Below are 26827 nucleotides of genomic sequence, written 5' to 3'. Positions count from 1 at the left end.
GACATATGAAATAATATTGCTTTATTTAATACTTAAATGTAGATTTGATCTTATAAAATATGTTACAATTTTTCATTACAATTTGGTATAAAACATGTAAAGTCGTAACAATATTGCTAAATGGTTAATTGTTATAAAAATATTGTATATATTTTAGTTATTTTAATAAAAAAATTTTGTTTTTCAATATTGTTATGTAATCTTATAAAATGATATTATTTAAGAATAAAAAGCCTTAATCATATAATATATAGTATATTATATTCTATTAACTTATAAAATAATTTTCTTATCTTGTTAACTAATATATAATATTTTACCGTACGAAGTAACGTCATTATCACATTGTTTAAGAAAACTTCTTAAAAATTTGACAACCTTGATATTTTATTCATTTTTTAGTGATATAATTTGAAAAACGAAGAAAACTAACAATTCCATATCACAAAGTCGGTTTTATCACATCTGATGTATAATTGCTATACTCTGTCACTGAATTAGTGACTTTAACTAAAGAAAACCGACCATAATTTGAACAAAATATAAATGTGATTTTAACTTATATTAAAATGATTATAGAATATTATTACTGAATAATACTGTGTAAAACTTTGGATAAAACTAATTTCTTATTAAGTATTATAACTAATGTAAATATTAATAGCACAATATAAATTGACAATTGTTTGTGAACTTGTTCTATTTAAATCTAATTTATATATTGGTACTAATTGCACCTGATATTAAATGTTTCATTTTAAATTTGTTATGAGATTATTAGATAATATTTTAATATTACAGAATCTTATAATTAACAAGTAATTGTAAGCAAAATCATAAATTAATTTTTTCATACACGTATACTTACATTAAGGAACAAATAGAAAAAAGCTCTTTCTATCAATTTTAAAATCCAAATTTTTTGAGTATTTGAAATTAGCATATTAATTATAAATTTTGAAGAAACATAATTTCGTAATTATAATTTAATTTGATTCATTAATAATTTGATATTATATCAATATCACCATCAGTCTTTTAATAATTAGTTTGTTGATTTAAATTTGTAGAAAAATTGAATGATATAAAGTATATTTTAAATGTGCATTAACAAATTCAAATTTATCTTGCATTATATTCTAATTCTAATTAATAACGATTATAAATTCAAGTTTAAAAAGTATTAATATTTTGATACTTGGAAGACACAAAGTGCGTGTTTCAATGAAACATTAGATTGTAATATTCTTTTCATGAAGATATTTTTTATAATATATATACTTCATTTATAAGTAATGAATATTTTTTTCTATTATTAGCAAGGCCATTGCTACTGTAAAACATAACGCGTATATTTTAGAGGATATAAAATATCGATTCAATTAATAATCAATATTATACTTATGGTATGTTAATTTGTGTTAAAATTATTTTACAAAATCATATCGTCAAAAAAAAGAAGTTACTCACTAGCATTTGATATTGCTTTTCAGTGTAGAAAAATACGCTACTTAGAATAATAATAAATCAATTTAAACAAAGCGGTAACATTCTGCGATATGATTAAGCATATATTGAAATGCTGTAGAAGGAGACGTACCGAATCTTTGCCTCCATAAATGCTTCGATATTATACGTTGTCCTAGAGTGTGTGTAGTTTCTTGAATTTCTTCGCAAATCTCAACACCAGTTTGCCAAATTGTTTCTTAACAAACAATATTAATAATAATATTTTTATATAATATTTGATAACAAGCAATATATACATACCTAGATTATTAAGAAGTTTATTTTTTCCTGGTGGATCAAATTTCTGGAGTTGTTCTACGCTAATTACTTTATATTGTTTTAATTCTTGTAGCAATTCAAAACTGCAACAACGAGCTCGATTATTTGCTACAATATAACTACCAGGAGCACTGTGTTTTGCAATCTCTTTTAAAGCTTCTTTAACCATGTTGCATTTATCAATATCACATTGTGATTTATCTATCTTCAATGGCTAATGAATAATAATAATATTATAATAAAAAAAAATATAATTGTAAATAATTTTATAAAAATTAAAAAAAAAAAAATACCTCTGGAAATGCTTCAATCATATGAAACCACATTCTAGTTGGTATTGTATTTGCTTCTGCTATACATACTATTGTATGAGAGTTATTGTTGCGTTTCTTAGCACTAGTTATATCAGAAGGATTTTCAGTCATATAGCCATTAGGAAATTCATCCACAATTAATATTGCACTTTGACCTCCTAGAACCCAATCTTCTGGATGATTTGTTACATAATTTTCAGAAACTTCATCACATCTCTCATATACTTTCTTAACTACATGTTTTTTTATATCTAAAAATAAAATATGTATAAAATTTATTATTCAAAACATTTAAAAATTTATATGAAACATACCTAAATAATTGGCAGTGTGTTCACTAGGTATCATTTGACACCATCCTAATATCAATTGAAGGCACATTTTCAGGTCACATTTAACTCCAACAAAAAATGAATTTTCTCTAATAGATTGTTTTCTTGTACAATTAGGACAAGACCAACTATATTTATCTACAATTCTTGCTTGATTCCAAGCCAAACTTCTTCCTTTACATTCAGGATGTGGACAAGTAGAAACAGTTCTAATTAAACTCATTTCTTTTAACCAGCCACATAATTCTCCTTCATGTCCTTGTTGTAACATAGGTCTTACAACAACATCAAAATAGCCTCCTTGATCTCCAAATCTCTCTATACATTGTCTGAAAATAAATATTATTGAAATAAATTATTGAAATAAATTATAAATATTATAATGAAGAAATAAAAATTTTCAATGAATATTTTAAATTTTTTTAATAATTAATTTAATAATTAACTTATTATATATTTAAGATATTAAAAAAATAAATATTAAAATAAATTATATAAAATATATGACATTACAAAAAAATAGAAATATTTGATTTTACATGAATGAATAAATTTGAGACATATATTGTATACAATAAGTGAGAAAAAAAATCAATATTTTTCGAGGTTAAAAAGTTTATTATTCTTGATGTTATTAAAAAAAATTAATAAAATATTAATTTTTCAATGAATTTCTTAATAAATAAGAAAATATAATATAATAATATTATAAAAAAATAAATATAATTATCGAAATAGTTTTCTGAACAGAAGCAACAAGTATAATTACTTCAAAACTATTCAATTGAATATCAATTACCTCGCTTTGATTTTTGCGTTCTTCATTTTTGATATAAAAGTCACAATATATAAATATTTTATAATTTGAAAGGAACTTAGGAAAACCTATAACATTTTTAAGCCAACTAAAAGATAAACAAAAATAAGAAAATCAACGAGGAACCACAAAAGACCGCGGAGCAACCTCAATGTTACGCAGCCATCGCGCACCGACTTGAATATTGTACATATACCATAAACAAGATATAGGATAGACCTAACATTTAATTTTGTATCTCATGTTCTGAAATACCGATTGCGAAAAAAATCAATGTTCAATGTATCCATTTAAACCGATAAATATAAAAATTATATTCAATTTAATTATAAAAGATAAATTTAATAGATTTTAAAAATAATTTCTTTTGTTAAAAATACAATTTTATTAAAAATATGTTAGAATATAACTTTATTAAAAATATGTTCTTTTATTAAATATTCTCTCTATGATTTATATATGTTGAATTTTATTCATAGATCTTCTAATTACTATTAATAATAGACAATAAAAATAATCAAATATAAGAGTCATTTTTTGAAAAAAAATAAATGTGGAAAAGGAATAGAAATAGAATAAAAATATGAGAACCATCAGTAAATAAACTAACCAAAGATAGCAAACATAAGAGAAGGATAGAAAAAGAATTCATTATCAGTTATCTCTAAAATACCAAAAATTTATTTCTTGATAAAATCATCTAAAGCATTCAAAAAATTAACAATCGATTTTTATTTTATCTCTATTTTTTTTTCATTTTTTTCTGTCTTTTCTTTATATATTTCGTTTGCATTATTCTGAAAATAGCATATTGATTTCAATATTTTATTCTATTTCTATTTCTTTTTCTCACTATTTATCGAAACTTGTCAGGTACGGGATATCAATTAAACACATTTTCATTGTTTCTCTTTTAAAACTACAATGTGTTTTAATTTTTAATGTAAAAAATATAGATGTTACATACTAAGTTTTACAATGTATACCGATGATTCCCAAATATAACACAAGTGTTTTGACACGAAGCAACAGCAACAGCAATGAGATTTAAATATAGTATTAATAATATCATAATAAAATAATTGTTGTATTTTTTATTTGTAATTTTATATTCAAATTTAATTTCAATTCCAATTAATATTTTAATTTTATTTTGAATCGAATCGATAATGTTGAAAATGACACTAAAATGATAAGAAAGTATTAATCCTCCCGAGGCAAAAATCTATTGAATATTAGATTTCTCTCTTTCTGTATCTTGTCTGTATATTATCTCATAATACCTTTCTTTTCTATCGATAAAAAAGAACTTAAGTGATTTTTTGATTCATTTTTACAATCAATATATAGAATATTCCATGATTATTTAATTTTTATTAATAAAAAGTTCTATATTCAAAATAAAATGAGTCCATTTCGATTAAATACCTTGTATTTCTTTTTTATTATGAACATGTTTTACAAAGCAAAATTGTGTAATGGTGGAAATGGTGGATGTTGTGGAGGCTGAAAACTACGGAATTAGTGTTGGTGGGGACAATTCAACAAGATTTTTGGAAAAGTGAGTGCGGGTAAAAGGGCATCGGCACAGTAATATAAAAAGTACTCTTTAAGAGACAGCATGAAGAATTAGGCCGGCACATTCATTCATTACGTTTCTAAATATTCACACTGCACTTTCATATGTATGCATTTTAAATGATAAACACGACTTTCCTTAGATATTCTAATAATTACCCCACCAAATTTTTATATCCATTACTCAATTTGCGCTTTTTCAATAAGTCTAGCATAATAAGAAATAACCAATTTTTTGTACATTTATTTCACAATTATATTTTGCTTGATATATTTATTGTTATTAAAAAATAGAAATTAAATGTTTTTCACGCCTGCACATTTTGCTACCTTCGTTTTAATGTAAAACAAAAAAAATAATGAGTACCTTTTATTTTAATTTTAAAATTCGATTATTGATACGTCACAAATGTTGTGATCTCCATGTTTAAAACAAATAACTTCAATTTTAATCATTTCAAAATTTAAAAGAAGAATAACGAAGGTAACATTAAAAGCCGCCTAAAAATTAGTTTACACCATTTCATTTACACAAACAGTCTCAAAAATATGATGTTCTAATAAAAAAAATTAATTATATTAAAATGTCGCTACGTCATTATATAATGGTTTAGCGTGAAAATGATAAATCAGTATTGTAGTAAAATTTTTTTCATTTAATGACCGACGAAAATCAATCATACATTTGGGCTTCGAGTAAAATAGTGATCTGCGATGTCACTGAACTCTATTTAATATTTACAAATGAGATCGATATTAAAAATAATGAGCAATTAATTTGTTTCGTTTTTAAACTCTTTTTTTCATTTTTCTTTCTTCAATATATTCTATAGTGCGTGCATAAGAAGGCGCAGTCCAATAATATTTTTATTCACGACAAAAAGATTCAGTCATACCACACCTTGCAGAGCCGACAAAAACGTGAACATGTTAGAATACGTTACTTCTTTTTTTTTTTTTTTTTTTTTTTTTTTTTCCCACTAACAGTAATGGCGACTGGCAGATAAACAGACAGTTTGGCAGGCATGGTGAACATAAAATCAAACATGTACACACGATACGAATTAACCAAACCTTTTTCTTTCTTCATTTTTTTCTCTTGCACACAGCATACATATAAGACATTCACTCCGTCTCTCATTCTCTCAATTTCCGTTTCACACCATCCTTATTTTCTATATCCATGAGGTCCTATAATATTTTAACATAGGCTTTAGTATGCTATATTTGTAAGCTATTCTAAAAACTACCAGCTGCGTCGCCTACTATGCGGCACAGTCATCTTAATTAATATTAGGAATATCGGCAGTGAAATTCCAATGATAGACGCGGCGGGCAGGCAGTCAGTCCAGCAAAGTCCGTGGCACTTGCGCTGCTCCGGTGCAATAACGGATTAAAAAACTTGATTTTTTCATCGGGGTGCCCCACGCGTTAATTTTTAACATTTATCATTGCGACATTCACGATAAAATGTCTAGAAAGATAATGAATTAAAATTAGGGGGGCACCCCATTGTTCGAACAGAGCGATTCTCTACTTTTACTTCCACCATGGCACCTTCGTCATCGTATTCACCATCGCTTATTATCATCATTATCATTTTTTTTCCCTTTTTTTTTTATCCCTTATATTCTATATGTTTTTTTCTTTCTTTCTTGTTTCCCGTCTTTTTTCGTTTTCTTTTTCTTTTTTTTTTTTTTTTTTTTTTTTAGTTTGTTGAAAAATAATTTTTTTTTCTTTCTCTCTTTTTACAATACTTCCTTGTATGATCGATCCGCGACGCCGCGGATCACCAGTGTCATCGCTTGTATGATGAATCGATCGGAAAGAACGAAAAACAGCGTCGAATTGTCCGAAACATAAAAAGTTACTAAGATTACAAATCACAAATGAAATCACAGACTTTCGTTGGTGGTTTGACAGAGGGGAGGGGGCCGCACATTGCAATTAGAACAACATTGTAGGCATTATTCTTATATCAGGAAAAGTTTTGATGGGCCTCGTATATTTTTATAGAGGTATTCTCTTTCTTTTACTGTAGATTACCCCCAACTCAATCTATTCCCATCCATTCTCCTTGATCATATGAGCAAGCTCGATTATAAACTTTCCTTCTTTATATTTTTGACTCGACTCGAACGCATGCTCCTACAAAATTTCCAAATGATATTAGAGAATATTTGGATCGATCCGTGTATATACACACGTATATTTAAATATTTTTGGAAAAATTTTAAAAAGGGAACTTACGTATTTCCACCCAAGGGTGGTCTTGCAACACTCGCAATAAATATCAGCGACAGCATGAAGGCCAGTTAAGAGAACTCGCTCTTCCGCAGGACCACAGCCCACGTTCACCCTAAAACAATAAAGGGGAACGATCATTCAATTATATTATTTAGATAAACATCTTATCGTGTCAAGGAAGATAGAATAGATAGAAATAGATAGAAGAAAGAAAGAGAGAGAGATGTGAAAAACACGAGAAGTTTCACAAATAAAATATCGTGTCCTACTTTCCACAACGATTCGATCTTGTGCCTCTGTGACTCTGAAGACATTAGCATACTTACACGGAATTAAAGAGATAGGCACGACCTTGACTGCCCTGGAAGGACTGCAATCAAAAGGAAAAAGCTTATTACAGTAGACTGTACATACATAGCCACATACATATGTACACAATATATACATACACATAATACGCATATCACGGTATACATGCTGTGTGTACCGAGCTCGGAAGTGAATGCGAGAAGTCTGTCCGTTACCTGATCTAGCACGGCTCACCTTAGAGATGAGTTCGTCGTGGTTGGCGAGGTGAGCACGGCAGTGAATGCACGAGTAAGTGCGGTGACACGAGGGCAGGTATGCTTGAAAAGTTTTGACCATGATGGCGTGTCCAAGCAAGCAAAGGAAACTTCGCCCTTGTTTTCTTCTTCTTCTTCGTCGTCGTCGTCGTCGTCGTCGTCGTCGTTGATTTTCTTCCCTCGTTTTATCAAGTGTCAGAAGCCCACTTTTTTTTCTTCTTGCTCGTCGTCTTCCTCTCTTGTTCGTGGAAACGTCTGGCCGTTAACAACCAGCGGCCGATTAATGTAACGAATTTCTCCAAATCGCGGGGTGGTGGTGCAATAGTGGCCCCGTTCACCGCCGCTTCGTACTCCGATCAGCTGTTGAGCTGGTTCAGACAGCGCCGGTTCGGGGACACCTGTGAACGCCGAATATTATAATATAATATTATTTTTGTTTGATGATCGTCATCATCGACTCCTGATATGAAAAAATTATAATGTCTTCCTATCCGTTGTGCAACACTTAAAATTATGCGCTTATAACACGTACGATGACGACACGTGTTATATATCTTTGTCAGGAATAGCCGTATGATCTAATCTAACGCAATGCGTTCAATTCGATTATCATGAATCTCTGTCTTAAGATAATGTCTAGAAGAGAATTATATAAATGAGAACATTAAAAACATTAAGAAAATGTTTTTTTTCTTTTTTAGAAAAAGAAAGAAAAACTTCGCGTTTTTCTTATATATATATATATAGTTGTAATAAATGTAGTAAACAAACGTAGTCACGTGCAGAAAAGACTAAAATTACATTCGGTTACGGATTAAAAATAAAACAAATATTGGCTCTTGCGTATATTCTTCAGAATCTGCGCTCTCGTTACATTGTGGGCTCCACAATATTTACTCACTATCATGTATATTATTCCACGATTATCAATTTCGAGTTATTTATAACGATTCGTTAAATAATGTGCTCCTGCCACCATGCGCCATGGCGCTTTCTTACTATTAGTAAGATTATATAGCATTGAAAACAAAGAGCAAGAAGTAGGAAAGATAAAAAAAAAAAAAAAGAGGGAAGGAAATATTTCCATATGAACGTTGTATAAAAGAAAAAGAAAGATAGGAAGAGAATAGATAACATGCGGTGCATCGTATACATAAAAATAAGAAATGCATAACGGACACGCAACGGCGGAGGAGCGAAACTGCTCGAACATTTTAAAGCGCAATAGCATTGATGTACGTTCCATATCGAGCGACCGGCTACGCCACGTGCTGGCGCGTGTTCAAACAAAGAAAAGAGACAAGGTCTTTATTATGATGCACCTAAAGAAAGACTTCTTTATAAGGACCGGAGAAGTACGGGCTAGTCTTTTCTTGTTGAGTGTTCACGCTTCCAACCCGTTTTCGTACCTATATCTTGTTCTTTTCTAAAATTGTTTTAGATCTTTCTTTGGAATTATTTAAACAGAAAATAATATCTGATGTTGAAAAAATAGGGATTTTAAAGTGGTTTTAAGTTGGTAATCTTCAAAATTGTTAAATGAAGTTTGAAAAATGATCCAAAGAACAGATAAATAATTTCATTAATTGTAGTTGAAGTTGTATATTGGCAGAAAAATAATTTATCAAGATCATTTCAAAGTAAAAAAGTTTAATAAGCAATATTATGTTAGAAAAGGTAGCAAGAAATATATATATATATACGTATGGTTCTTAAAACAAAATTAAAACAACATTCTGTTACCCTATACCCTTTTGTAACCTTGGACGGGTTTGAAGGTCATTGTACTCATAATCAGACTCGTTAAGTTTCTTCCATATCTATGCACTAAGAATGCTTCAACGAAAGCGCAACATTTCATTTAAAATACTCAATAATAGTAATTGTTTTTAAAATAATCTTGAAAGAAAAAGATTTCTACCAATATCCAAATATTGAGAAAAAAATGTGAATAAAATTATTATTTTTTATTATCTTCTCCCTTAAAAAAAAAAAAAGAAATACTCGAAGCGAGATAATTTTATTCTTTTTCAATGCTTATTATCCAAAAATAATAATGAAAAACATACATGAAAAGAAGAAAAAAAAAATAGTATCAACAACATTAAAATTCAATTCAAAAGTCTTAAAATAAAATTTATCGTTGTTCATTAATATGAATGAAGAATGCATAATAATTGTAATCATCTCGTTTCCATAATGTATTGCAAAAAACACACACACACATAATGGCGTATGTAGAAACAAAAATAAAAACTTTTGTTTTGATACACCGGAACAAGATATCTCTGCTTTATAAGAATGAAAGAATGGTAACCTCTTATTTGGATTTAGACACCAGACTTCTGTGGTTTTAATCCTTTCTTTTCTTCTTCAATCCTTCTTCGTCGCGTCCTTTTCTTCGTTTACGTTCCCTCTCTCTTTTTCTTTCTGTCCCACTTGCTCTCTTTTTTTTCCAACTTGAGTCAATCGAAACAATGATTCGTCGTGGCCTTGCAATAACGGTACTACTTCTCTTTTCAGGTTTATGGCAGCGAGCAGAATTAGCAGTCTGTGTGACACAACTGGTGGACACGCTTCCTGCTGTATTATTTCTGACGCATGAGAGTAACTCTAAAGACCATAAAAAGGAAAAGAATGCGACGTAATTAAAAATGAATTGTTCCTTAAAATTTCATAGATTTTACTTTCTGCAATTTTTAACTTATGGTAATTCGTTTATATTTAAAAACAATCCTTAATGAATCTTGATCAATCTTGAAAATAAAATAATCTAATATATTATGTAAAAAAATAAAGTGATACAAGAAACGCTTTAAATCGTAATTTTAATGAATCGGGCAAATAATTGGTTTAAACTAATTGATTTAAATTAGATATATAATTAGATCTAAATAAAAAATGCATATGTTGCATATATATGTTACTTTCATCCATAAATGTGTAAAATTTATCAATTTATTTATTATCAATATATATTCTGCTTAAAACAACGAACTGACGTTTAAGAATAATTAAAAATTTATTTATTTTTCAAGATATATTGAAATATTTGTTCCGTATATTTTTTTTAATTAGCAAATTCAAGAACTTTGTAAAGATTTAAAAAGTATATATACTAAATAACACGTTAGGAATAACACAAGGAAAATGATAAAATCTGAGATTTTTTTTGCAGAATAATTATCCATCATAAATTTAAAACGTAGTTTCATATTTAAATGAGCAAACTTCTTTGCAATTGAACAACACATTGAAATGTAAAGAATACTAAATACATACAAAAATCCATACGTATAATAATATTATTAGCTTGAATCGTTATATTATTATTTTATATTGATTGGACATCCGAAATGAAAAATTAATAGAGCTCTAAGATATGATCTTCAAGAAGATATCTCTCAGATAAAATCAAAAAATTTCTCATGCTTATTCGAGCATCCTTGAATACAACGACCATACAGAACATCTGTATAGAATGGTGGCGCGCGGTTCGATGGCCGCGGACTATGAATCCGCAGAAAGACCGCAAGAAAGAAGTTTCCCGACGAATTGTTAGGAACAAAGAGATGGAACATTCGAGTCAATACACGACCCAAGGTCATTGCTACCCGTCGCCGACGCATCCTCGGAATTTCCGATTTTCTTGTCATCCTTTTTTTCCCCATGCCAGTGCAGACAGCGCGCGCGCCCACCTCGCCATGAATAAGACACGAAGAATCCAGTGAAAGCCCGTTCCTACCTGCAATAGATGCTTTGTTTCTTCACCAGGCGTTGGTGTATGACGCGTATGATATACCTGTTCCAGACAAAGCATACAGTGGGAATACACGTGTAACAGATGTCGCTCATGGTATCCTACAATGTACGGTCTACTTTCAAAAATTCAATTGCATAGTAAAGAACTTATGCGAAATTTGCGAAACGTACGTGTTTTCAATTGTGCGAATATCGCTGTTAATATTATCTCACACGATGTTTATAAATAATAAAACTTATTTTTAAAAATAAGTACTATCTTATTTTAATATTAAAAATAAAAAAAAAAATTGTATAAAGATGAACTATGGAACCATGGTTTAACTTTCTCGATCTTTTCAACGTAAGTCATATGTTATTCGGTAGAATGATAAGATAATTGATCGTATACTTTTGATACTGAATCGAAAAAAAAAAAAAATATTGACATTAAAATTTCAAAATATTCATAGTCATTAGATAAAACAAAGGCATTAATATCTTGGACGTTTATAAAAAATTGACGTAAGTGATATTGATAAAGTTAAAACGATAGAATTAATTGTTTCAAGAAATTAGTTTTTTCAGGAAGTATGGATCGGTATCTTCTAATCTTCTATAAAGATTAGATTAAATATCAATGAAAATTATATTCCCTAATTATTATACGTAAAGTCATTGAATAGTTTATCAATTTTTTTTTCTAAGAATATGAAAATTCTTTCTGTAAGTAATCTTAATAAGTAATCTCAATTTCATGTTTTTATATGATTAAATGTAAACCTGATGAGCTAATTATTATATTAATTACTCAATGAGTTCGCAAACTTTCGATTCGATGTAAATAAGGAATAACAGATAGAATCAACGACATTCAATGAATAATCCTCTAATATCACGTTATCGCATAATTTTCCCATGGGAAATTTATTCGGCGCGGAAGGTAACGAGGTTACAGGAGAAATTTTGTTAAGGTCCGTGTTCTTCCCATCGATAATTTCACGTTTGCGCGACCAACCTGTCCATTTTTAACTTAATCATAACTCCATCGGTGACATTAAACCTCTCGAAGCGATCACGTACTTAAAATAAAAAGGAAAATGTCCTCATCGGAAATATCTACTTAATATCACAGTAATTAAATATTAATCAATTATCTATCTTTAGATTTTACAACAAAGCGAATTAACATCGATTGAATGTCAATAATAATATAATCTTCGTTTATCTTAATTAATTGAAATCACCAACTGATGATCGTTTGGTACTCTTTCGTTAATGTTCAATTTATATTGACCACCGTTCAAAATGGTACCGAATGAACCAGCCTGTCAGAATCGTAAATTGAAACGATCGTAAAGATTCATGAAGCGTCGTTAAATAACACTTATGTTAATGATCGCACGCATACACATACGTATACAAACGTATACACGCACGAAATGGTTCCAATCTAGTAGAAATGTGACGATTGTCGTAATAAAAGCACGCGGAATATATGGCCGACGGCCAATGGTACAAAAATTCTTGCCGATTCTAATTTCATCCCAGGATTTGTGCGTAAAACCGTTCACATTCGATTTATTTATTGTTCTCGATTCTATTCAATAAGGAGTTGCAGCCATCTTGGACTAAACTTCATTCAACGAAGCCAACACATACCATCATGTGGTAATCCAATACAAGCACGTGATGAGCGCGATTATCCGAGATGCTATTACAGCGAAATCACTATCGAGCAAATTAAGCTGAAACTATCGAAGCTCGCGCAGAATCATATAGCACCTGTTTCAAAAAAAAAAAAAAAAAAAAAAAAGTTCGACTCGAGTTCTATGTTTGTACACTCAATCGATTTCATGCTTGACTAGCCAGACAAATTTTTCAATAAACCTTGATTTATTTGTTTGGAAATTTTGATACTTCTTTTAAGCTCTATATATGACTACACCATAGAATAAGAATTATATAGGTTTCACCTTAACCTTTTACTAGCTCGATGTAATAAGTAAGGTTAGTATAATAAAACTGATATAAGCAGCTTAAAAAGTGCCACTAAATAAGATTTAATTTTCGCTAGACATCAAATGTATGAATTTTAATTTTTGAGCGAGCATTCGTATTAATTTCAAATGTTTAAATATATTATCGCACGAAAACAATCGTTCTTTTATAATATGGCGAACTATTGCATGCAAAATATGTTGCACACGTGTTCTTATATCATTCAATTGCATAGATCGAAAATGATCAAAATCTAATGTTTTATATGACGTAAAATCACGAAACGAGCATTCTCTTGACAAAAACCATCGCTACATCGATAAGTATATCCGCAATATAATCGAGGATCTGCATTCGATCAATAATTCATATGTAAAAGAAAATGGTTCGTGATCAAACCCCGTATATTCTATATACATTTAAAAAATATATCTTAAAGTAACGCTATATATAAATTCCGACACGAAGTGACGAATTATATAATATACATAGAATGAATCGTAATCATGGGCTTCAAATAAGTATATATACATATGTATCTGCTTCTATGATATAAGTATAAACATTATTTTTAACTTTACAGTATTCGAATTATACGTATTTTTAAATAACACATTCGCGATTATACATTTTACGAAGTTTAATTTATTGTTGGCTATAGTATAAAAGCTAATTATCTGTATTCGTACATTTGATATTTTCATTTCATTTTTATTGGTAATAATTTGATTTAGATTGTATATTTTTAATAACTATTTGACGTGACCATTATAGTATTAAACAATAAGAATAAGATTATGATTGACTCGCGCGACAAGCGAGACATCTGTAATCTCAATGATGTAAAATAAAGAAGGGCGCGCTATGTTGCAGTTCGATAATACTACACACGCGATAATCGATAACTCTTTTCAACGACTAAACCCTATACGGAAAAGGGTTAAATAGATGATCAGTAAACAGTTGTGTTCGCGAGAAGGTATTCACGTGTTTGACCCACGATCGACAGAACACGCATCATGGGTCATGCAATACAGTCACGACTCCACGCGTCATCGCGTGTATTGACAAAATGTTTTCTATTGCATATCACATGCAAGGCGGTACACGGTGATACGGCCTTAACTTGCATTATATGCAGGGGCGTAGATCGACGTCTTTTATGATAACAGATGAAAGAAAAAGAAACAAAAAGGAAAAACAATAGAGAATTGCAACGATTTGATAAACATTTATCAAGTGGACTTAAACTTATGTTTACATAATGTATATAATCACAATGCGGCTATGTCTCATAATATTTGTAAATTGATTTTATCCTGAAATTGTAAGTTGTTTTTTTTGTACCACTAAAAGAAAATATAATCAAGATTGTAGTATATCAGAACATTTATATAACAAAAATATTTGGATATTGAATATCGAATTGTTGTCGAATTTACGCAAAAAATAAATATATTTATAAAATTAAATGAGTATCGAAATTATAATAATACGTTGAAATATATACATATATATTTTTATGTTAATTATATTTAAAGAGATATTATAAAAATAATTTAGAATGAGAATTGCATATAAGATAAAAGACGCAAAATGATCGAATGTTTATAAGATAAATCGATTCATTTATACGTATTATATTCATTATTATATTCGTATGTTATAGATCATATCTTGCAAATGAAAGATGCATCATAATATCACGTATGATGCAAGAAGAATTAACATGAAAATGTATAAATAACATCTAATATAATACAATATATACAATATATTTATTAAATGAATATAACAAAAGAAAATTCTATACGTATATTATTCTTCAAGTTATCATATTACAAATGATCGCGAGATCATGGTTCCTGTATCAAAAAAGATGTCGATCTTTACTTCAATGTAAACAATAAATATACACATTTGGAATATCAAGTGCAATATAAACATTCATTTGATAAAGAAACAAGAAGTGTTGCGTCGTTTTTACTTTTATCTTGACGCGGATATAACATATTTTACGTGACAATCGAAATATCTTCGAATGATAATACAATATAAATAATAAATAGAATTTCATAACACAAATTAATGATAAATAAATAATATATATATATATATATATTATATAAGATTACAAAAATTGATTGTATTGTATTATTTGATAATTTAGTATTTCAATTTTATTTTGATAATGATATAAATAGTTTGTAAAAAAGCAACGCAACTTCTTTTGGATCGTCGAGTAACGATATTTTTTTTTTGCTTTGTTTTCCATTGAATGCATGGGGAGATATGGCTTCAATAAGTCACGCAACTTCTCGACGGATAATGATCCGTATGTTACAAGCAATGAACTTTTCCATAAAAAAAAAAAAAGTGATTTTATAAATTTTTCAATATTCATGATCTTTAAGGTTTGATATTATTATAATATTTATTGTAATATAAATTAACTTAAATTATTTGATATACTACATATCGCGCATTGAAGGAAAGATAAAACGCAAATTCTATTCTATTTTGATACCAAAATAATCAACGTTGCAAATTGATGTAAAGTAGAAAAGATAATACAATCCAGATATCAGTCGAACATTTATTTTCACAAAAAGTAGCTATAAATTTGTTTTTTCATTTCACGACCTAAAAGAACATTACCAACCAATGTTACGATTAAATATAAAATTGCAGAAATCAAAAATATTTGAAGATATTCTATTCACGCGGTAGTTAAGAAATCTCAAGCACAAGTCCATACGGGAGAAGCGGCATGCACGCGATTGCCTAGTGTATCGTATGTGTGCGTCTGTGTATATTCCCCCCTACAAGAGAGAGAGAGAACAATGACTCTAAAGACGTCGCACGTTTTCCTCGCAACAAGTTTTACATTACACTCCGTGGCGGCGGGACTGAGCGACAAGCAACGGAGTGTTTTTGCTTAGCATGCAGATAACTTCTCCATACAGTAAGGTGCACAGTCGTTTTATAAATAATTCGCGCGGATGTCTAAAAGAGCCAAGATTGTTGAATCACAGGCAAGATAGCATGCACACGCAACGGGAGTAATTGTATACAATATAACGGTTCCATGTATAAAAACTGCAGAAAGAAACGAACCACGATAAGTTGACGAACAAGTTGCCAAGAACATTTTCCCAGTTATGTTAAATAATAAAAATCAAATTCATTTTTTTAGAAATAAAACAAAATCCAAAAAAACTTTTCTTGTTTGATACTTTTGCTAAGTCTTATGAAAATTTAATCAATAAATGTTTATGTATATGAAATATTTAACTGAAGATGCTAAATCTTAACTGATAACAAAAAGAGAAAACATTCGAATTTGTAAATACTATGAATTGCGTAATATATACTAGTAGATAACGTTGAATATATGCGTATAAGAACGAATGAATCATACTTTCAAGTAAATTCCTGAATAACAATAATGATAATAAGTTAGTTTTTTGCTGCGAAGATTTTCATTGAAACAAAATAATTGTAATAGTGAGAAATCTAATGTAAATCTTGAATTCTTGCGTTTTATTTGAAATATATTACAAAAAAAAAAAAAAAAAGTAATCAAATCGATAATCACAAAGTCAATAGCTTTTTTCTCATTAAAGTTCGTTGTTGGTCAGCGCTTTCTTCTATCCTTATTCCATCTAGCTTTTTTTTCTTGCGTGCATATATCTACGTATTTCGAATAAACATATAGAGACATACATATGTGTTGTCTATTCGCAATATATTTATGTATATGTACGGCTTCGATTATTGGTTCGTCAACTGCAAGTGAAATCAAACAAAAACATTCGCTTGATGATGCGCAAAGCACAGATTGAAAATATTATTTTTTTTTTGTTCTTGTTATAATTATAGATAGTAAATATAAAAAAAAATATATTAAAAATTAAAATAATTATGAAGTTTGAATTCGATTTATTAGCGTAAAAATGATGCATTTCAGGCATCGTAATAAAATGTAAGCTATTGTTTCCCATCTATTATAACGAACATTCGATTTGAAATATTTAATTAATTATTATGAATCAGTGAACTTTATATTTATTTTTCTTATTCCACGCAATGATTACTGGACAACCAAATCAATGGCGCATGACAAAAACTTCGAATAGTCTGGGATATATGTTCTAGATAAAGAATATAATCCAATCTATAGCGAAGCATCACATGGGATCGTTGCGTGGAATCAGCAGAAAAAAACAATAATGTGATTTAATCTATTCGTCTGATCGATTTGAAAAAAAAAGAAAAAAATATCAAGAAATATTTACTAGATAAGAAAACAAAAAATTAACTTTTTTTTAAAAATATATTAATATGCTCTGTATATTTTATAACATACAGTTAAATTAATGCCTTTCTTTGGATTATTTTCATATTGTGTAATCATTTATTACGAAAAGTATGTCTAAAAAGAATTCAAGAAAAAGCAAAGTTGAGTTGCGTAGGTCACGCACGTACAACGAACCAGCGACAGAGTGATAAATGATAGCGAGGTTTTTGATCGCAAGCCCCACCACTATTGAGAGCCGAGTTTAATCAAGTGCGCGCGAAGAAAATAATACGTTAAGTTATAGTACGGTAATAAAGCACGTTTCTAACGGAAGTTTATTTGCAACGCATAACTATCGAATCATGAATGAATATCTTCATTGTTTGTCACGTTTCACTAATCACTATGAGTAATAATAAATTCGTAGAATTAATTAAATCATTTCTAATATTTTCCTATATTGCAATCATCTTTTATATCAAAACGATTAGTGTTAAATACAACTATTGTTTTTGAAAGAAAATAATAATTTTGATATACATATTAGAATATAAGTAATAAATCAACGTTGTATACAAGTACTACTCAAATATGGATAAAAATAATATTGAGTAAAAAAAAAAAAATAAAAAATTAAATTTGATATTATTTATAAATCTCTAAGTACTTATAAGTACTTACGTAAATGTATATGTATTTACCTATGCGCATCGAATATAATCCCCTTTACCTTATTTTAACCATGAGCAATACAGTTTAATGATTATAAAAGCCATTGCCCTGACTGATATAATTGCACTAGCAGAATCTCTATAGGAAAATAACAGAGAAAAAGAAATTATTAGAAAAACAAGACCCCCTCAGAGTATTCTGGAACATGCGTTGGCCAGCCTGCGAGACGGTTCTATCGCGCGCAGCTCAGCTGACAGCCCAATCAGCTGTAAACGTACACAAAAGCGTCGTCCAACAGGTCCACGGACGCGTTCATGAAAACAGTAGCATTTAAAATAAATTTTGTGTTATTCGATCGGCATCGAAATTTATACATTTTCTCGTTGAAAAGTAAAATAGATATACGTGCAATAGATATATATATATATATACATATATTTATGTGACCAATATATAGTTACGAAAGAACGAATGAAGAACTTTCGTTGCGCGAACCGACATAACTCTAGTAGCTTCGTTCGGTCACTGTTGCTTCGTTCTGGTTAGACAGAAATTGCACGAGGCTACACCACTGCAACTTAAATAAACACCGGGAGAGGAACAAGCAGCGTACAGTAGCTTCGAGTTTAGTTAATTCGGGTCATCGTCCTTCGTAACTCGTCGCGCATATTTAATTTTCTATGTAAAGCGTCCTGGACAGATGCATCATGGATGTTTTCAAAGCGAACTGCATTTTAATATACTCTTTATAAACACATCCATATACCAAATAGTTTTCAGTCTATTAAATTCGAAAGGCACTCGATCGATTCGAGAAACCCGTAGTCAAATTGCGATCGACATAAAAAAAGAAAATAGAAATATTTCTTTGAAGAGCTTCTATTGATGGCACAATTTTTATAGCAAGAGTCAATTTATATTATATGCATGTTGATAAATTTCACTAAATATTTAAGATACAAAAATCGATGAAAGTTTGATGGTTTGAAGAAGCACACAGGCAAGAAGCAATCGTTACGTCAATTCTCCACTTAGCCTTTACCACAGGTTTTACGTTGAACATTATATAGGTTTTTCAGAACGATCGAAGCTGTACACATTCACACATAGCAAGAAGAAATGTCGCAAGAAGGTATGTGCGTACTAAAAGATAATACTTAGAACGTTTTTATGATGCGATGGTTGAATCAGCTGCGAATGTGTACAAAACAACAAGCATTATCTTAGTGACATTGCTGGTTAAGTATCAGCAAAATTATCATTTTAAATGTAGATATTAGAATGTCATTGACATTACATTAAGTTAAAAACAATATAAAGAATTTAAAAAATAAAAAATAAAAAATTAATTAAAAAAAAAAATACACTCATGACTTGGAGACATATAATCACATATTTAAGGAGTGTAAGAAGATCAATTAACAAGTAGGAGTGTACGATGATCAATTAACAATGGAATAATAGATTCTTATCCTACGCATACATGCGGACGTGACGACAGAGCTCTTCGATATGGCAGATTGTGCACTGTTACTAAGTGGAAAAATCCTCATTATAATGTACCATTCAGGTAAAATTGAAATAAAAAGAATCTGTTATGAAATTCGAGACAAACAAGATAACGGAAAAAATTATGTAGAACGCCACAAAACGACGGCCCTGATCTTCTCATGGAAGGCAGCTGACAGGCCCCCGTCAGCTGAGAGCGTACACAAAGTCCAATGCCGTATGCGCACGTACTTTTAATCTTCAGTCTGTTTCCAAGGAAGAGTTCACTATCGTAAAATTTATATGTATCTTCAGTCTAAGACTAACTATTTTAATGATTTAAATAATTGCACGTCAAATATATAATTTTAAGAAAGAAAAAATAGTATTGCGTCGTTTCGACCGATCAAATAAAAACAGCATGGACATATACCTTTTTAAGTAGCATTTCAAACATATAATTATTTGTTTAAAAAGATTAATTTGAAGCAATGTAAAAGTAAAAAATATCACGAATAATGATTTTTCAATTCGACACAGATATATCAATAACAATTCTAGTAAACGCAACCATTGCACTTTCAATTGTCCAGGATACGTCACATTTCACGAAACATATTAAACCATAGAAAAATGGCAATGAAATCGAATAAAATGTATATAATGTTGTCAAAGCAAACAAAGAACGCGTGCATAAGAAGAGGGTGCATTGAAACAAGGGTTTACGCACCTCCATATGCATCCGTGGCCGCGGCAACGAGAGACGATGCGTGTCCTCGGCCTCTTCTCCGTCTCGAGCTTTTGATCACGGATCACGGCTTCTTCGACTTCGCGAAATGCCACAAACAACGACGACGACAACTCGTTTTGATCATCACTAACGCGAAACAGTCGCATCCAGCGAGCACCGTACTGCTGATCGGCTCGGCGTCGTTCGATTTATTTCGGTTCGTCCGCAGGCGGGACGATATACGATGACCTATGCGCATGCGCTATTTGAATAAATCCATCTCCGGACATCACTACCAGAGGTCGCTCATAACAAGCGCTATCTTTTCTTTATTGTATTATCGTATGAAACGCGGGAGATTTCAGGATATTGAAATATGCAAGCAATGAAATTTTGTTACATTTGAAATATTTGATTTGTCAATAAAGTAATTCGAAATAAATTTGTATATTGCACAAATGAAACGAATGAAAATTTTAATTGTATACATGTACTACATGTTCGTATTTTCGTGGTTTCAAAAATAGGAGTACTAATTGTTTATATAGCCCATATACATGTCCTCATACGGTGGACAAAATATTATTTGGACGAGATAATCCGTCTCATGTGCATATGGAGGCAGGAATGCTGAAGAAGGAAAGGTACTTTAATCGCGAGCTCGAAAAAAGGCACATTAAAGCTCGTTTTACAATATTTCATCGTTTAACAACTTCTTTTTTTTTTTTTTTCATCTAAATGCAATTTTAATTTAGGTCGTATTTCGTGTAAAATCATGAAAAACGCATTGCATGTTTATATCTGTCTGGAAAAAATATATATGTATGTTAAAACTATGTAGGAAAGCTACCTTTATTACTTCTTTCATTTCTTTGCGCAATTCTATTAACTATTACATATCTCTGACGAAACTATTACAAAAGTTTACTCTGCTGGATGATTTTGTAAGAATATGTGAATGGATTTCACATATATTTTGGTATTATAAAGTAAAAAAGTCAAAGTCAAGAACATAAGAAAGTACGGAAGTTTAAGAAATTGAACGTCAATCGTATAAAAAACAAAACGATTTTAACGATTCGAACTTTATTCGAATCTTCTGAATTCGTAAAGATAATAATTATCCATTTAATGGAATATAAATTTTCATAATGCTCTTACGCTCTTAATTCTCTAGAATTTGTTAAACAAATTGCGCGATTATAATAACGTAAAAAGTACGTTTAAAGACACCATTCATTTTTCTTGGGCAGACCTACAATTTTAAATGCTCCATAAATGCGCTATGTCTGCCACCCTCTCCCTCTTTCTTGATACATTCTACAAATATTTATTTTTTACTGATCATTCATACGATCAACATTTCTCTCAACTTCCACCATACAAGCACAGCATGAAGGATAACAACAAAGCAGTAGTACATAAAAAACTTATTTTTTTTTATGTTTGTTTATTCAATATGTATTTTCTTATAAAGTGATGTCCTACTAATTAAAAGTAAATGAAAAAAAAAAATCACCAAACAATAGTTAATATATTCATTAAAATTCATTATCTCATTAAGGCAACTAATTTTTTTAGTTTCATTTTACATATCTAGAGTAAATGATATATAAAGTATATGTAAAACACTAATATATGGTTATTTTTATTTTCTTGTTACAAGCCTTACATATTTAGAATATAATATGTATACTTTGTATATATACTCTTGTAATAAAATTGATTACTTCGTATTCGATTCTAGAGATAATAAATATATCTAACGTGTAATGTTAGTACAAGAGAAGTGCGTGCAGAGGGTGGCAGCAGGGTGCGCATTTGGGAGTGCTATTGTTCCAGGGACCGACCAATCCCCACTTTCTATATCGTCTCACATAGTGACATTTAACTGTATTGCTTTAGTGTCCACAGAGCACGCTTGTTGTTGTTGTTGTTGTTGTTGTTGCTGTTGCTGTTGTTGTACCTGCTGTTGTACTTGTTGTTGAACTTGCTGTTGCACTTGTTGTATCGCTTGAAGCTGTATCGTTTTTGTATCTACAGTGCACGTTGTTTGTTGTTGCTGTTGAGGTTGTTGTTGTTGCTGCTGTTGCACCTGTTGCACTTGTTGCTGTTGCACTTGTTGTTGTTGCACCTGTTGTTGCACTTGTTGCTGTTGCACCTGTTGTTGTGCTTGTTGTTGTTGCTGCTGCTGCTGCTGTTGTTGTTGTTGTTGCTGTTGTTGTGCTTGTTGAGCAGCAGCTTGAGCAGCTTGTCTTTGTTGCTGTCGAAGTATACTTGGAGGAGGATCCATATGTTGACGTTGATGTAGCAGTAAATGATTTTTCTGATAGAAAGCTTTGCCACATTTATCGCACACATGTGATCTTATATGACAGCTACCATCCGTGTGGCGTCGTTGATGTTGAGATAAACCATGCTTTTGCGCGAAACCACGACCGCAATCGGGACATACATGTGGTTTTGGTTTCGGACCTGTTCCTACAGGTGGTGATGTTTGCGTTGCACCATGCATATGGCTGACACCGGGGTTTGCAATGGGTCCATTCATCTGTAAATTTTTTGATTGTAACATATATGCTTTTCATATTATGCTAATATTAGCAATACCTGATGAGTTCCAGGGGTATTAGGTGTAAGGAAATGTCCAGGGGTTTGTTGGAAGGCAGCTGCTAATCCACAAAGATCCGTAACAAGTGTACGATCACCAGAATGTAACCTTAAGTGCAATGTAAGAGCTTCTCGATTCGAGAAGTCTAATCCACATTCCCTAGAATATTAAATTTAACATAAATAGATAATTTATGTTTCAAAAATTTTATTACAAAAATATACATATAGTTAAAATATAAAAAAAAAAAAAAATACATAATTTGAAATTTCTTACCTGCACATAAGAGATTTTTCATCTGTATTCGTATTATTGTTATGTATCTTTGAATGGGTAACCAGGTCTGTCTTCCGGGCAAATGCTTCTCCACAAACAGTACAAGCAAATGGAGTTTCTCCTGTATGTAAACGCATATGTGCCAGAAGTGTTCTCTTTTGAAGAAATTCTTTTCCACAAACAGTACACGAATGGGGTACTCTGCCATGCAGACGGCCATGATTCACTAATTCAAATTTTCTCTGGAAGGTTGCTCCACAGTCATGACATACAAATGGATGTAAACTGCCATGGAAGCGCGAATGCATTGTAAGGTGATCCTTTTGAGAAAACGATTCTCCACATTCTTCGCAAACAAAAGGTCTTTCTCCTGAGTGGAATTTACTATGCGTCACTAAATGACGTTTTAGAGGAAATGCTCTTCCACATTCTTGACAAATAAATGGTCGTTCTCTTGTATGTACTCTTGTGTGCGTTACAAGATGATGTTTTAGTGTAAAAGACTTTTTACATTCTCTGCACTGGTAGGGTCGATCTGCACTATGAAGGAGCAGGTGTGTATGGAGACAATGTTTGTGTGCGAAACTTTTGCCACAATGAACACAAACATGAGGACGTTCTCCTGTATGTACTCTTGCATGTGTTGTAAGGTGATGTTTCAGAAGAAATGATTTTCCACATTCTGAACAAGAATATGGTCTTTCTTTTGGTACTCGAACCTGACTTCCCATATCTTGTTGTTTGACCTTTGTTTCAATTTGAGTAGTATTAACATGTGTTAAAACATGTCCAAAATGAGCTGTGCTATCTGTCTGGCTTGTTGCTACGTTGTTTACATTGGCTTGATTTGAAGCAGCTGCTGCTCTTTTCATTAAAATTTCATTGCACTCTTCTGCCGTAAGTTGTAATGGTCCAAGTGGTGTCATGAAATGCTTACTCATGGCGTGTTTATCAGTAGTAAAAACTAAAGTGTTCGAAAAAAGAGAAGGTGGGGGTGTAGGGTGTGATGCATCACAATTGCAACCTCCCTTGTCACATGTTAATGAAAACACATCATGATGTTTCTTAGTACGAACATGTGTACCATGTGTTTGATTATGAGCTCCAGCTGTATGATGAGTTGTTGGGGTTTGTTGACAAGTTTCATTCATAGTGAACATGGGTCTACGATGCGTACTATTGGCAACTTTAGTAGGTTTAATATCAACTTGTATCTTCTGACTGGATCCTTGGTCCTGATTATTATTCACAGCATAATTAATATTTGTAGTAAGTTCACCCTGTGCATTCTCTCGGGTTTCAGCTCCAGGTCCTCCAAAGGACCAGGCATACCCAAATCCTGTGCCCACGTTGCCAGGGGTGGTGCACATGTTTGACAGAGGGGTAACGGAGGGGGTGGGCTGGCTGGACGCACTGCTCGTAGGCCCCTCCGTCTCTGTCAATGTGTTATCTGCACCATTTCTTTCTATTACAACAAATTGGTCGGCGGGAAATATTTTGAAAGGTTCTAAGTAAACGTACCCGTCACACTCCAGTATCTTGGTTGTGAATTTCAGAATTGGAAATCATATCTGCCTGAAGCAGCTCTAGGGTACAATAATATTTAAGCTCTCAATATTAATGGAGAGCTGTAAATAATTAGGATTCATAAAGTGAAAATTGCAAGGTGGTTAACACCATGCGTTTCTTATCATTTGTGACAAAAAATATAACAAATGTTGAATGTATTCCCAAGTGTTATTTTATTAGACTTAGGAACACACAGTATTTAGGAAGCGAGGTGAGAGAATTAGAGCAGGCGGCAGAGGGGGCCTGTGCGCTGTAAACCAGGTTCCGTAAATCTAGAGCTGTTCTCATACAGTTGTCACCGCGCCACCACGCGTCAATGAAAAAATAGAGTGGTCGGTTGACTTTTCAATGTATTAGAGTCCGTAAGTGATTCTTCGTTTCGGTCTTCGGGCCCGCGGCGTCCACGGGTCTTGAAAGACAACCTCCACCTTCTTCTCACGGCACTCCTACACGCTCACTTACACTTCACCTTCTTTTTTCGTATTTCGTAGCACTGAACCTGTACTTTGATATACATACACGAGCAGCCGATGGTCATTAATTTTACAGAATTGCATATTTTATTGTCCATACAAAATAGCCTCATATATCGGCCATTTTATTTGTAAACTACCAAAAAACAATGCTGCCAATGCACGCGCGATTTTGGAGGGAGCAAAGCTGGCAATAGCGTCATCGAATACTTCCGTACTGGCAACACTGTACCGCCGACGCGATTTCTTCCACCATATTTAAACATTCACAGGTTACAAATTATTATCATTTTAATTTTAAAGAGACTTTTTATTAAGTTTTTGCTAAAGCATAATATAATTAAATTTATTCAAACTCTAAATAATAATGCTTAATTATAGGAATTTTATGTGTATTTAATATTATATAAGTATATATAAAAATAAAAGTTTTATATTAATATGTAATAATTATAGGTTACAGATTTTATGAACTAATTTATTATCTAAGATGTAAAAGATGAAAAAGATGAAAAATAAATAAATATAAGATAATTATATAGAGTGTCAACGATGGTAATTATATTTTCTATGAATGATAATTGTCACATGGTAATACTCATTAAATATTTTTTATCTTTTTTTTCAAATAATACATTTCATATTTATTCTATATTATATATAATATGTTATTTATTTTTATTTTTCATTTACAGTTTTCCAAATGTTTGTAATACATTGTATCATAACTTTTAAACATTTATCAAGTTGTCCATGATCAAGTGGAAGGGGAATTTTGCGCGGTAGTTTTTTACTACTCTCACAAATAGCTTCATAATCGATGGGGGGTCAATATCACGGACGCACTTACAGACGTCCCCGTAGATACGATTGCTTTCGTCATTTATAGCTGATATCTGGCGAGTTATGAGATGTGGGGGCATCTAGGTGGCACAGGGACAGAAACATCGCTGCCATCGCTCGGTTGGTCATCGTCGACGCAATAACGCGGACTCAGCAACTGATAAGCAATCCTGCACGTTAATGGCCTGCGCTCACGACTTGGCAAAAAGCCAGTGCGTGTTGGTGGAATGAAGAATCTTACAGTTACATCCATTCATTTTCTTATTTTATCTCTTTCTCTCTTTACAGACATAACATATTGAATTAAAATTTATCTTTACACTTTTACTCATCTTCACCTTTATATTATTAAATGTCAAGTAATTGTAGCTAAATCTTCAATATTTAATGCTTTCATATTCATTTCTTTTCAGTTAATACTTATTAGTAATATAATAGTTAATAGATATAGTATCTTAAATAATCTTCAACATATGTGGAATAT

The 26827-nt window shown here is 31.0% G+C and overlaps 3 protein-coding genes and 3 long non-coding RNA genes across 8 annotated transcripts; 3 read left to right on the top strand and 3 right to left on the bottom strand.

Moving 5' to 3' along the window:
* Positions 1-6: 6 nt before the first annotated feature.
* On the bottom strand, positions 7-3441 carry LOC147658124 (uncharacterized). Its single transcript, XM_012490597.3, has 5 exons — positions 3234-3441; positions 2417-2763; positions 2082-2353; positions 1771-2002; positions 7-1705 (listed from the first exon to the last, which is right to left on the bottom strand). Exons 1-5 carry the CDS (start codon positions 3257-3259, stop codon positions 1533-1535), a joined length of 1050 nt encoding a protein of 349 aa, XP_012346051.2. The 5' UTR covers positions 3260-3441; the 3' UTR covers positions 7-1532.
* Positions 3442-4665: 1224 nt separating this feature from the next.
* Ypel (Yippee-like) lies at positions 4666-20821 on the bottom strand. 3 transcript variants are annotated; one of them, XM_086904650.1, is made up of 6 exons: positions 20572-20817; positions 9957-10252; positions 7620-8037; positions 7403-7446; positions 7080-7188; positions 4666-6977 (listed from the first exon to the last, which is right to left on the bottom strand). In XM_086904650.1, the coding sequence occupies exons 3-6, from the start codon at positions 7719-7721 to the stop codon at positions 6888-6890; spliced, it is 345 nt and encodes a 114-aa protein (XP_086760776.1). In that variant the 5' UTR covers positions 7722-8037; positions 9957-10252; positions 20572-20817; the 3' UTR covers positions 4666-6887. The 3 variants fall into 3 exon arrangements, with proteins under 3 accessions (XP_086760776.1, XP_003696686.1, XP_086760775.1); XM_003696638.3 differs by lacking the exon at positions 9957-10252 and having other exon boundaries at positions 20572-20821; XM_086904649.1 differs by lacking the exons at positions 7403-7446; positions 7620-8037; positions 9957-10252 and having other exon boundaries at positions 20572-20792.
* LOC147658123 (uncharacterized) lies at positions 9007-10459 on the top strand. The gene is made up of 2 exons (XR_015291111.1): positions 9007-9316; positions 10163-10459. It is a non-coding gene; the product is annotated as an uncharacterized LOC147658123 (long non-coding RNA).
* On the top strand, positions 18984-21035 carry LOC147658122 (uncharacterized). Its single transcript, XR_015291112.1, has 2 exons — positions 18984-19923; positions 19993-21035. It is a non-coding gene; the product is annotated as an uncharacterized LOC147658122 (long non-coding RNA).
* Positions 21036-21390: 355 nt separating this feature from the next.
* LOC100865512 (uncharacterized) lies at positions 21391-25668 on the bottom strand. The gene is made up of 3 exons (XM_012490596.3): positions 23459-25668; positions 23182-23341; positions 21391-23122 (listed from the first exon to the last, which is right to left on the bottom strand). The coding sequence occupies exons 1-3, from the start codon at positions 24826-24828 to the stop codon at positions 22445-22447; spliced, it is 2208 nt and encodes a 735-aa protein (XP_012346050.1). The 5' UTR covers positions 24829-25668; the 3' UTR covers positions 21391-22444.
* Positions 25656-26724, top strand: LOC147658121 (uncharacterized). Its single transcript, XR_015291115.1, has 3 exons — positions 25656-25772; positions 25957-26055; positions 26390-26724. It is a non-coding gene; the product is annotated as an uncharacterized LOC147658121 (long non-coding RNA).
* Positions 26725-26827: the final 103 nt, after the last annotated feature.

This window comes from Apis florea, unplaced genomic scaffold, assembly GCF_048593485.1.
Source record: "Apis florea isolate Af1SG1 unplaced genomic scaffold, ASM4859348v1 contig_2350_pilon, whole genome shotgun sequence".
Lineage (NCBI taxonomy): Eukaryota > Metazoa > Arthropoda > Insecta > Hymenoptera > Apidae > Apis > Apis florea.
The sequence above is the reverse complement of the archived record's forward strand: the minus strand, read 5'-3'. Positions and strand labels throughout refer to the sequence as shown.